We start from the raw sequence: 12,587 nt of genomic DNA, 5'->3' as shown, positions 1-12,587 counted from the left end.
TAATTTCCCTTTGGGACGGCCCTAGCTTCTTCCTGTCACCTCCACCCCACCCCCACCCTTTACAGCCCTCAGGCAAAGAAACGCCGCCTCTTCCCCGCTGGTCTTAAAGTAAACAGTATGCTAGGAGGATTACAATCGACCCAAGGCCAATTCGACTCCTTCCCTGTGCCGCCCTCAATTGACCCTTGACAGCAGCCCCCGCTCTCCCTTCAAATGGAAAACCCACAGACACACATACAAACAAAAAACCCCAAGTCTTCCCTTCAGTTGCTACCCGCAATGACGTTTTCCCCTCGGGTCCCGCCCCTCCGGGAGCTTGGAATTTTAGGATTGGCCGAGAGGCTGTGGCGACAAGGCCCCGATTGGACGGCAGGGCGTTGACTGACAGCCAGGACTGCCGCCGCGCCCTCCCTCTCTCCCCGGTGTGCGAATGTGTGTGTGCGGTGTTATGCCGGACAAGAGGGAGGCAACCGTGGCGGCGGCGGTGGCTCTGTTTATTGTCCCTCTCTGTGTGTGACTGTGAGGAAACCGGGGCTGCAGTGCGGCCGACGAAGGAGGCCTTTGGGGCAGCGGCAGCGACCGGGACGGCTTCTCCGGCGACTCGAGTGGCTGGCCTTCGCGGAGTGTGAGAAGGACAAGGCGCCTCTGCGTCCCTGCCACGTCCGGACGCCCCCGGGACCCGGACACCCTCGCGGCTCGCGCCTCCGGGCTTCGGCCCCGCGTGCTGTGGCGCCGCCGGCGGCCGAGGAGGCAGAGCCGCTGCTCGGGCGCCGTCACCGCCTTCCGCTTTCTCCTCAGTTGCGGTGCTAGGCCCGGGCGACTCGGCTGCCGCGCCTCGAGTTTGAGGGCGGCGGGCGGCGCGGCCTCCTCGGCGGGCTCGGCCGGACGTCCGCTCCGGGTCTCCGCGATGGGGCGCGGCGGCCGGCGCGGCTAGGAACGCGGCGAGCGGAGGGGTCGGTGCGGAGCAGCGGGGCCCAGCGGCACGCAGGCAGGCGGGAGCGGCGGCTGCGGCCTCGGGGCCTGTGAGCGGGAGGCACCAGCCATGGCCAAGTCGGGCGGCGGCGGCGGCGGCAACGGGGCGCTGACCTGGGTGGTGAGTGGCGGGGCTCCTGGGGCGGGCGGTCGGGGACCCGGTGCCGCATTGTTCGCGGAGTGTGGCGGGGAGGAATTCCGCGGGTCGGGGCTAGGCAGGGGCGGGGAGAGAGGGAAATCCAGTCCCCTGAACGTGCGCCCCGTCGGGGCTGGTGCCAGCAGAACCCCCCACCCCCGCTCCGTGAGCCTTTTTGTTTCTTCTCTTTATCTCTCCGGAGGCTCCGGCTGTGGGAGTGTAGTGTACACGTGAAACTTTGGGGAGACAAAGTCATGAATATAGTATGTAGCCTCCGCTTCTCCTGTTTTCCTGTCTCCCAGACTCTTCCAGGGCAGCTGGGCGTGAGAGGAGGGGATGGCGCTAATGTGTGTGTGTCCGTGCGGGTCAGCACTTTCTCCAAATGTGGTTTAAGAAAACCCTGTTGAACGGGGTGTGTGTGTGTGTTCTAAATGAAACCATTTCTGGTGTTCTAATCTCTTGAAGTATGAATTTGGATATCTGCAGCCATTTACACTGCAATTCGGCAAGATTTCTTCAGTTGAGAGCACATTTGGGCTGGGTGTTTCACCGCAGTTAATATGCTGCACATCGTCCATCTGTCAGGGTGGGATTATTAAAAGAAGCGCTTACCCACGTCAGCATCTCAGGTGAAAAGGGGTAGGGGCTGCATAGATGTCCTGGAGAGGTGACTGAAGTGCTTAGTGCTGGAGTTGAAGAGTTCGGCGCTCAGTTCCTGCTGGGAAGTAGAAGTAGCAGTAGGGGAGGGAGGAACTTGTGAGACTGGATTCCCACGACAGATCGATAATTCACCGGCATTTCACTAGCTCAGCACAGAGTTCAGACCAGGGTCATTTCCTACACAACCCCCAGCTCTGTCAGTTGACTAGGTATCCCACAGAAAAAGCATTGCATATTTCAGTCTACTCTCCACCCTACCTTTGAAACACCCTAAGGGAACTTTTATATTGGTGTTTTTGTTAATTATTCGTTTTCTCTTTGTTTGGATTAGGTTTAGGTGACTTGAGTAGCAGTTGTCTGTACTGACAAGTGTTGCTTGGAAAAAGGGTGTTACTGACAGCAGAAAAACATTTTAACCATTTTTATTTCCTGCCAAATTACTTTGCAAAATAACTTGCCAGGCTTTTATTGTTGAATTTCTCCGAATTTTGCATGTTACTCCAAAATAGTATGAAAGTATAAATGGACTAGAGCCAGTAGAGAAAATGTTAGACAATAATTAGTGGTCCTTGTGGACTTGAGGTGGAAGGAAGGTAAGGTGAGGGAGGGGATACATACATGCAAGAGAATTTTTAAAATTGATGTCTGGCATCTCTGTTACTAAAATCAAACATCTGAAAATGAAATTGGACAGCCAGATTGGGTTGAGTTGTCATTCACTATTTGGAAGTGTTGAGGCCTTACCTGTGTTTCCTCTGAGCATTTCTGATTCTGTATTGGTAAACATTTTGTTCCACAGATGGATTGGTTGCCTTTAACATTTGATAGCAATATTTTAATGTGCCGTTATTTACTGTTGTAGATAATTAAGTAACCATTTTTTTCTTTCAAGCTCAATAAGAAACTTATTTACATAGGAAATTTAGCCAAACTTGGAGTGTCTTGTTCGACATTAGAAAAATTCATTTGAAACTAAAATTGACTTAGTGATTAAAGAATCTTTCATTATAAAACTAATTGTGGGAAATACATTAAATAAAGAGAAGAAAAAACCACTTATTCTTTTGTTGATAGAGTATATCTTGTTGAATTAGAAGTTTATTAAAAAGATAATCACTCCTATAAGTTCTCTTTAAGGACTCTTTAAGATTGATGCTTTATGATTTGATGCTTACTTTAAGTTAGGTTGTACAAGTATCTTTATGTCCATAATATACATCAGTAATCATAGATTGGCTTAATGTAATGGGAGGCAATATACTGAGGTGGTTATGGGCTTTGATGTTATATTGATGTAGGTTCAGATCCTGTTTGCAACACATATAGTTTGTGGGACTTTTTGCAAAAAACTTAAGCCTGTTTTCTTATCTTTCAAATAAGATTGCATTGAAAATTAAATGGGATGACATATCTAGCACAGTGCGGGCTTAATAAATGTTTGTTATTATTGGTGAAGTTTAAGAAATGCACACTCCGAAATAATAGATATAATAGATTGCAGTTGTTTTTGCGTAAAATATCTTTTAGCTGGAGCAAAAGCAATTGTTTTCTTTGTAAGAATTGGGCATAGTCTTCTGTTTTGGAAGAAGGGTAACTTTGTTTTACTAAAGCTATGTTGCCACCTGCTTGTGGATAACAGAAAGAAGTAAAAATGAAATAGGTCCCTGATATCTTCTTTTCGGGGTGAGGGCATACAGGAAGAGGTGTGTTGCTGTTGGGATATAGCATATTGTTAATGTTGTCAGTGCAAAAATTTACTTTTCAGTATATGAAGCCACAAAGCAAAATGGTTTAAGATTGGCATTAACTTCTGCTTTTAATTATTTATTTGGTTTATGTTTGATTTGCAGTATTTTAACCAGAATTTTTATAATAAAAAAATAAAATAAATATATCAACATAATAAAACTATTGTGAGTTAAAGTAGATAACAGCTGTAAAGGCTACCTTACAACAAATAATTTCTTAAATTAATTCTTAGTTTGTGAAGCTTTAGTAAATAGATAATAATAGTCTGTTTCATTGTTGGTCTTTTATTATGTTTAATGGTTGCAGCAAATCTGTACCATATTGAATATATTATAGTTATTCTTGACTACTTTTCGAGGCTAGCTCAGAGTCTCACCAAATTTTATTTTCTAGTTTAAACTCATCTGTTTCATTTTTTGAATTTTTGTTACTCTTATGAATTATAGAACATATAAGCCATTACATTTTTAATGTAAATTATATGTTACATTTTAAATGTACTTTCATGTGTGGTAACTGTCTTAACAATTATTAATAGCTGAAGACCATGCATTTTCCTTGTTTATGTCCTTTATAATGTTTACAAACGATCTGGATACATAATCACATCTCAGTTGTTAACAAATTATATAATTGGCAAATTCACTTTCAGAATAGTCTTCTATCATTGCTAGGACAAGTAACAATGTTTTGAAGATACATTTTTAAGTCAACATAATAACAGTATTTAGATACAATTTTAATAAAGTGTATTAACTTTTCTGGATAGAAGTGAGTATATTCACTTGTAGTTTCAGATTTACTTAGGCAATGGCAACCGTTGCATTTTACTCAGTGTGCTTTAAAAAGGGAGCCTCCCGTATTTTTAAAAATATTAATGCAAATAGGATTCCCTTCTAAGGAAAAGGTTAGATAGGTATAGTTATACCCATTTTCAGAGAAGGAAACTGGCTTAGAGATTAGGTAACAAATTTTTAGAGACAAGGATGAAGCAGTGGGATTTAAACTAGACTTGTTTTCTTAACCATCATTTACACACTTTCCACTTTAAAAACATTAAAAAACAAAACAACTCATCTTTATACTTTTTTATATGTTCTTTTATGTGACAAAATAAACTTTGGAGTTATACCTATCTATCTTTCCACTAAATGTTTACTTTCACACAAAAAGCAAAGGGGTATATTTTCTTTTCTGGGTATATGTACCAAGACTAGTTTAATAATATGGGCTTCATTGAAATCAGATCACCTATTTTCATAATTCAGCTTCTTCAAATACTAGCTTTATAAACTTTGGGAAAACATTTAACTTCTCCAGGCCTCAGTTATCTCATCTATAAAAAGGGAATCTTAATAGCATCTGTTTCATGGAACTCTTACATAAGGATTAATTTGGATTATACATAATTCCCATAGTGCTTGGCATTTAGTAACTCTCAGGAGGTATGTGAGCTCATTTGCTCTCTTTCTTTTAAAATTCAGTAGTATTTTCTTTCCTAATATCATAAGGAAATTGTATTTTTTATTTTCACAGTAAAACTGTGCATTTTTTATTATCTTAAGTTTCCATTATCTTCTACCTCCTTGTCCCTTGGTTTGGGAGGACATTTCTGGAGGTGCATAGATGAGGGACAGATTTTCACTTTTTGCTGCATTCATGGTGGGTAGATAGTTAAAATGAATATCATGGGATAAAAGAAAGAGGAAATGCTACAAAAAGTTAATGTTAAGTCTGGGGGGATTGTACCCAAGGTAAGACAAGGGGCTTGTTGCTAGGCTGCCAGCCCCCACTTACACTCTTGTTGGCTTGGTGATGGTGTGCTTTCTGTGCCGATTATGTGAATGAGTGGCTCAGTTCTTTTTTAATACCAACTGGCAAACCATCTCCTTTCCTCTCTTTGTCAGCAATTCATTCTCCCACAGAAAAGCAGGAACTGTGGATGATTGTCCTAAATTGCTATATCTCAGGTGACAACTCAGTGCATGGAGGAATCTTTTTCAGAATGATCTTGGTGTATACTTATTCTGAAAAATAAGAGGTTGTTTTATTCTTTTTGTTCTAGTGGTTGAGTAGTTTGTTTTTTTGTTTTTGTTTCTTTTGAGACAAAGTCTCTGTTGCCCAGCCTAGAGTGCCCTGGCATCAGCCTAACTCACAGCAACCTCAAACTCCTGAGTTCAAGGGATCCTCCTGCCTCATCCTCCCTGAATAGCTGAGACTACAGGTTCCTGCCGCAATGCCCCATTAATATTTTCTATTTTTACTATAGAGGGGGTCTTGCTCTTGCTCTTGCTCAGGCTTATCTTGAACTTCTGACCTCAAAGAATCTTCCCACCTTGGCCTCCCAAAGTGCTAGGATTACAGACATGAGCCACCTTGCCTAGCCTGTGTATTCTTAAGTATTCTTAAGAAAGGTGAAGTCTTGGATAAGTATTACATCTATTTTTCTTTTGTTTAGAAGTTAGCAATACTACAGAAGTGCTATAAGATAGATTAACATAAAAAATAGGTTATATGGATTTATATGGATTTATTTTGGTATTTTTGCTATAATTAAAATGTTCCCAATAAAGCCTTAATTTAGCAACCAGCTTTTGAACTTCAGAAAAAGTCAATTATGGCATTATCATATGTATAAATTACAAAGAACAGAATTAAAACAACTTGTATATATGTGTAGGATATTTGTCTTAATGTGGTGATTATTTTACATTTTCGTTGGCTTTCTTTTTATATGGGAATGAGAATGTTGCTTTGATTTCATAGATTCCTATGTCACTGGGTACTAGAATTATTTACTCCTAAAATAGTTTGGCAATTTGTCCACATAAATTAAAGCATCACAGTAAATTGCAAAATAAACTTAAAATCTTAAGTTTTCAGTTATTCTAAATGCAAATTTATTTAGAATGCTCTTGTAAATGATTATTTTAAAAGACATTATTAATTTTTATTCAATATCAAGTTCAGGGAGGCATTACTTTAGTATGTAATATCTTATTACTGTGAACATGTAAGAATAAGAAAAAGTTAAATCAAAAGACTCTTTGCCCAGGCCCGGTAAGTGGGATGTGCCTATAGTCCCAGCTACTGAGCTGGCTAAGGTGAGATGATTCCTTGAGCCCAGGAGTTTGAATTTAACTTGGGCAACATAGCATGACCCTATCTCTAGTTTAAAAAAAAAAAAGAAGAAAGTAAAAGGAGGAAAGAAAAGACTCTTTTTATTGCCTAAAATGACCATAATTCTTTTAGCTTACGTGTGTCAAATATACATCATTCTCTTTTATCATCTGTGGCATTGAGATTGCTTTTATAAATATGCAGATATGATTTTGCAGGTCTGTGCTTGTTCGAGTTAATATCCTGTTCTTCTTTTGGATATTTTTAGCAACAATGTTAAAACTAAAGAGCTATCTATTTAAAGTTAGACATAGTAATGATAATTGCTGGGGAGACAGGGCAAAATAGATTTATTTAACTTCTCTCTTCTAAGGTCAAGAGTGTTTGTATTTATACCTGTTCTGAGGATAGGACCATCCTATTAATTGGAGGAAGTTGCCCTCTCTTCCCTTACCCCAAGATGTTGATTTTTAGTGGCTTGGACATTACTCAGGGCAACTTTCTACTATTAAACTGAAGCTGAAAGAAGCCATTTTTAAGGTTTCTGTTAGAAAAGCTTATAGATGTCTCAAAAAGAAAACCTGTATTTGCTCTTAGTGAGCCAGTAAACAGTGCAGACTACTACATGTTGAGAATGGGAATGTCAACTTTCTACTCTCCTGAGGCTGCCAATCTTGTGTATTTCATTTTTACTTACCTTTTTGCTAGATTCTAATGTGAAAGGTGGGGCTGCAGAAGTAATAATATAAACAGTGCCTCCAAAAGTAGAAACATTCATTTTTATTCTAGCTTAATTATGTTTTCATATACATGGGTTAATAAACTTTTCCTTTATGAACACATATTCCTTTATGTGTTCATTGTAAAAAATTAGAAAAATGTGTCAAAAAAGATGATAAAAATGACCTGCGTTTCTACCACCTGTAAATAGTTTTTATTGATATTCTGTTGGGTATATGTCATATTTTTGCCTACATATGTATATTATTCATAATTTTTTTCTGGCAAAAATGTTTTATATATACACTAACATTGTTCACTAAATATTATGGTTTTAATAAGTGACTAAATAATTTTAAAATGCTTGATTATCTTTACTAATATACATTTTATTATAAAAGCTATAGCCAAGAAGATTATAATTAACACAGTATTTTTTAGTATAGTAATTATAAACATACTTAATGAAATATCCAGCTTTGAAGGTTTATATCAAGTTTTAGACATTATTTTAATATCACAATTGAGAGTTGATTTGAAATCTCTATAAATGACCTCTGTTATGGCGTTCTATAATATGTATCCGTTACTATTTTTCATTACTTTAAATAGAATTGTACTCCTCTTTATTTCCTGGATATTTGTCATACGACACTTAGGAAAAACATTTTGGCTTAAAATGTTCGAAGTATATCATCACACTTATAATATTTACATATTCTTCCTAGAGAAACTTACAAGCAATAATTAGATAAAGTACAGATTTCACATGTTTTCCAGGATTTTTTTTAGTTGTGGTAAAAGTATGTGTAACATTAAATTTACTATTTCACCATTTTAAAGTATTGAGTTCAGTAGTGTTAAATGTTTATCATTATGCAGCAGATTTCTAGAATTAGTTCATTTTGTAAAACTGAACCTCTATAACAGCTAAATAGTAATTTCTCCTCTTTCACGTCCTTTGGTAACTGCCTTTCTACTTTCTGTTTCTATGATTTTGAGTGTTTTAGATACTTTGTATGAGTGGAATCATACAATATTTGTCCTTGTGATTGGCTTATTTGTTTAGCATAATGTCTTTGAGGTTCAGCCATGTAGCATGTAGCAGGATTTCCTTCTTTTTGAAGGCTGCATAATATTACATTGTACCTATATACCGTGCTTTCTTTATCCATTCATCCATCAGTGGACATTTGATTTGCTCCTTCCTCTAGGGTATTATGAATAATGCTGTGATGAACAGCATTCATCATGAATCTTGTAAGAATCTCTCTTTGAGATTCTGCTTTAAATTTTTTTGGATATACACCAAAGGGTGGGATTGCTGGATCATATGGTGATTCTGGTTTTACATTCGATCTTAGCCAAAAGGCCGAGAAGTGATGGTAATTCTATTTTTAATGTTTTAAGGAACCTCTGTTCTGTTTTCCATAATAACAGCAGCACCTTACATTCCCATTAACAGTGCACAAGGGTTTCAGATTTCTCCATATCCTTGCCAATACTTGTTATTCCTGATGGACATCTTTTGTGTGTGTGTGTGTGTGTGTGTATGTGTGTGTGTGACAGAGTCTCGCTTTGTGCCCTCAGTAGAGTGCCCTGTCATTATAGCTCACAGCAACTTCAAACTCTTGGGCTCCAGTGATTCTCTTGCCTCAGCCTCCCAAGTAGCTTGGGGCTATGGGCAGCTGCCAAAACACCTGGCTAGTTTTTAGAAATAGGGTTTGCTCTTCCTCAGGCTGGTCTAGAATTCCTGAGCTCAGGCAATCCACCCACCTGGACCTCCCAGAGTGCTGGGATGATGGCCATCTTAATAGGCATGAAGTGATATGTCACTGTGGTTTTGTTTTGCATTTGTTTATTAATGATGTGTTGAGTAGCTTTTCATGTTTCTTGGCCATTTTTATATCTTTTTTGGAGAATTGTCTACTCAAATTCTTCATTTTTTTTATCAGGTTATTTTGTTGTTGAGTTATAGAAGTTCCTTATATATTTTAGATATTAATCTCTTATTTGATTTGTTTTTTCTCCATTCTGTATGTTGCCTTTCATTGACAGTTGTTTTCTTTGATGCACAGAAATGTTTATGTTTAGTGTCCTACTTGTCTACTTTTGCTTTTGTTGCCTGTGCTTTTTGTGTCATTTCCATGAAATCTTTGCCAAATCCAGTGTCCAAAACTTTTCCCTTATGTTTTTTTCTAGTAGTTTCATAGTTTTAGGGTGTGCTTTTAGGTATTTAATCTTGTTGAGTTGATTTGTGTATATAGCAGGCGTCCTCAAACTACAACCTGCGGGCCACATGCTGAGGACATTTATCCAGCCCACCGCCTGCCCTGCTTAGCAGCTGACTCGTCCCGGGGCCCGCAGTCCGGCCCTCCAATGGTCTGAGGGACAGTGAACTGGCTCCCTGTTTAAAATGTTTGAGGACCCCTGGTATAAAGTAAGGGTCTATCTTCTTTCTTTTGCATGTAGTTATTCAGTGTTACCACCACTATTTGTTGGAGAGATTGTCCTTTCCCCATTGTTGTAGTCTTGATAACTCTGTCAAAAATCATTTAGCCATTTACACAAAGATTTATTTCTATACTCTCTATTATGTTCCCTTAGTCTATATATCTGTCTTTATGCCAGTGCCATGCTATCTTAGATTTTTGTTGCATTGTAATAAGATCAGGTTTTGAAATCAGGAAGTGTGAGATCTCTAACTTTGTTGTTTGAGGATTGATTGGGCTATATAGGGTCCTTTGAGAATACATGTGGATCTTAAGGGTTTTTTTTGCTATTTCTGCAAAAAATTACATTGGGATTTTGATACAGATAGCATTGAATCTGTAGATCACTTGAGGTAATAGGGACATTTTAATAGTATTTTAAGTCTTTCAATGTATGGGAAAGGAATGTCTTTTCATTTATTTGTATTTTCTTTCATTTAACATTGTTTTGGGCTCGGTGCCTGTGGCTCAAGTGGCTAAGGCGATAGCCACATACACCTAAGGTAGCGGGTTCGAATCCAGCCCAGGCCCACCAAACAACAATGATGGCTGCAACCAAAAAATAGCTGGGCACTGTGGCGGGCACCTGTGGTCCCAGCTACTTGGGAGGCTGAGGCAGGAGACTCACTGGAGCCCAGGTGTTGGAGGTTGCTGTGAACTGTGATTTCACGGCACTCTACCCAGGGGGACAGCTTGAGGCTTTGTCTCAAAACAAACAAACAAACAAAAAAAACCCCAATGTTTTATAGTTGTCACCATACAAGTCTTTTCACCTGCTTAGTATTTTTAAAATACTTTTTTTACGCTGTAGTAAATGGGATTGTTTTCTGAATTTCCTTTCTTGATTGGTCATTATTACTTTATTACACAACTGATTTTTATGTGCTGATTTTGTATCCTGAAACTTTGCTGAAGTCATCCATTAGTTGTAATGGTCTTTCTTCTTTCCCTCCCTTCTCCTTCCCTCCCCTCCCATTCCCTCCCCTCCCCTCGGTTTTTTACTACAAGATCATGCCATTTATGAATATATATTTTAATTTCTTTTCCTATTTGGATGTCGTTCCTTTCCTTTTCTTTTCTAAATGCTCTGACTAGGACTTTCAGTACCATGTTGAATATTGGCCTGATTGGGCATACTTACCTTCTTACTGGTCTTAGAGGAGAAGTTTTTAGTCTTTTACCAGTGTACATGATGTTAGCTGTTGGCTTTTCATATGTTGATTTTGTTATATTGAGGTAATTTCATTCTACTCTACTTTAGGTATTTTTATCAGGAAAGGGTGTTGAAGTTTGTAAAATGCTTTCTGTACATAACTTGTGATGAATTATAATTGATTTTCATAAGTTCAAACATTCTTTCATTCCAGGTATAAATTCCTCTTGTTCACAGTGTATAATCCTTTTAATGTGCTGTTGAATAGGGATTTTTGGAGGGTGATTTTTGCATCGGCATTTATCTGAGTGTTGCTTTTTAGTTTTCTTGTATCTTTGTCCAGTTTTGGTATCAGAAATGCCAGCCTCTAGAATGCTTCAGGAAGTATTTCCTGCTTTCTAATGAAATAATTTTGGGAAGAGTTTGAGGAGCATTGTTGTTAATTCCTCTCGACTATTTGGTAAAATTTTTCTCTGAAGCCATTTGGTTCTGGGCTTTACTTTGTTGGGAAGTTTTTGACTGCTGCTTTATTTTAATCTTACTTGTTACAGATCTGTTCAGACTTTTAAATTCATGATTCAGTCTTGGTAGATTGCATGTTTCTAGAAACTAATCCTTTTCTTTTAGATTGTCCAATCTGTTGCTCTGTAAATGTTCATATAAATCTCTTAAACTTCTTGTTATTTCTGTGAAATTAGTTGTGTTTTTTTCTTTCAAATTTTAGTTACTTGAGCTGTATTTCTTTAGCTAAGGGTTTCTCAGTTTTGCTGATCATTTTGAAAAAAAAAACTCGGTTTCACTGATTTTTTTTTTTTTTTTGGTCTCTATTTCATTTATCTCTGCTATAATCTTATATTTCCTTCCTTCTGCCAATTTGTGTTTAGTTTTTTTCCAGTTCTTTGAGGTATAATGTTAAGTTGTTGATTTGAGATATTTCTTCTCTTCATTTTTAATTGCAGTGTACTGCTTTATCTGTGTTTCAGAAATTTTAGTCTGTTGTGTTTTTGTGTGTGGAGATAATTTTCTAACTTTCCTTGTGATACCATCTTTAATCCATTGATTGTATAAGAGTGAGTTGTTTAATTTTCACATATTTGGGAATTTTTGTTCTCCTTCTATTATTGACTTCTAGTTTCATTATATTGTGGATGAAGAAGATATTTTATATGGTTATAATGTTCTTAAATTTGTTAAGAATTGTTTGTCACCTAATAATGTGGTCTGTGTTGAAAAATGTTCCATATGCACGTGAGAAGAATGTGTATTCTGATGTTGAGTGGAATGCTCTAAATAAATGTCAGTTAGGTCCAATTGATCTATAGTATTATTCAAATCCCTATTGACTTATTGATCTTCTGTCTTGTTCTATCCATAATTGAATGTAGGGTGTTGAAATTTCCCACTATTACTATGTTACTCTATCTCCCTTCACTTATACTGTTTACTTCATATATTTGCAGCTCTGAGGTTTAGGTGTATATGTGTTTGTAATTATTATTTCTTCTTGGTGAATTGGTCCTTTATCATTATATAATGTCTTCTTCAGTTTCTTGTGACAGTTTTTGTCTTTTTTTTTTTTTTTTTT

The 12,587-nt window shown here is 37.9% G+C and overlaps 1 protein-coding gene across 2 annotated transcripts in view; it reads left to right on the top strand.

Moving 5' to 3' along the window:
• Positions 1-408: 408 nt before the first annotated feature.
• The window catches only part of TOP2B (DNA topoisomerase II beta), a 72,031-nt gene continuing 59,852 nt past the window's right edge, over positions 409-12,587 (top strand). For both annotated transcript variants that reach the window (XM_023513791.1, XM_023513787.1), the window contains exon 1: positions 409-1,093. In XM_023513791.1, the coding sequence (XP_023369559.1) occupies positions 1,043-1,093 (51 nt within the window). In that variant the 5' untranslated portion in view covers positions 409-1,042. The remainder of the gene's footprint in view (positions 1,094-12,587) is intronic.

This window comes from Otolemur garnettii, unplaced genomic scaffold, assembly GCF_000181295.1.
Source record: "Otolemur garnettii isolate 467f Iridium unplaced genomic scaffold, OtoGar3 scaffold00002, whole genome shotgun sequence".
Classification (NCBI taxonomy): Eukaryota; Metazoa; Chordata; class Mammalia; order Primates; family Galagidae; genus Otolemur; species Otolemur garnettii.
This window is presented reverse-complemented; position numbering and strand designations above follow the sequence as displayed.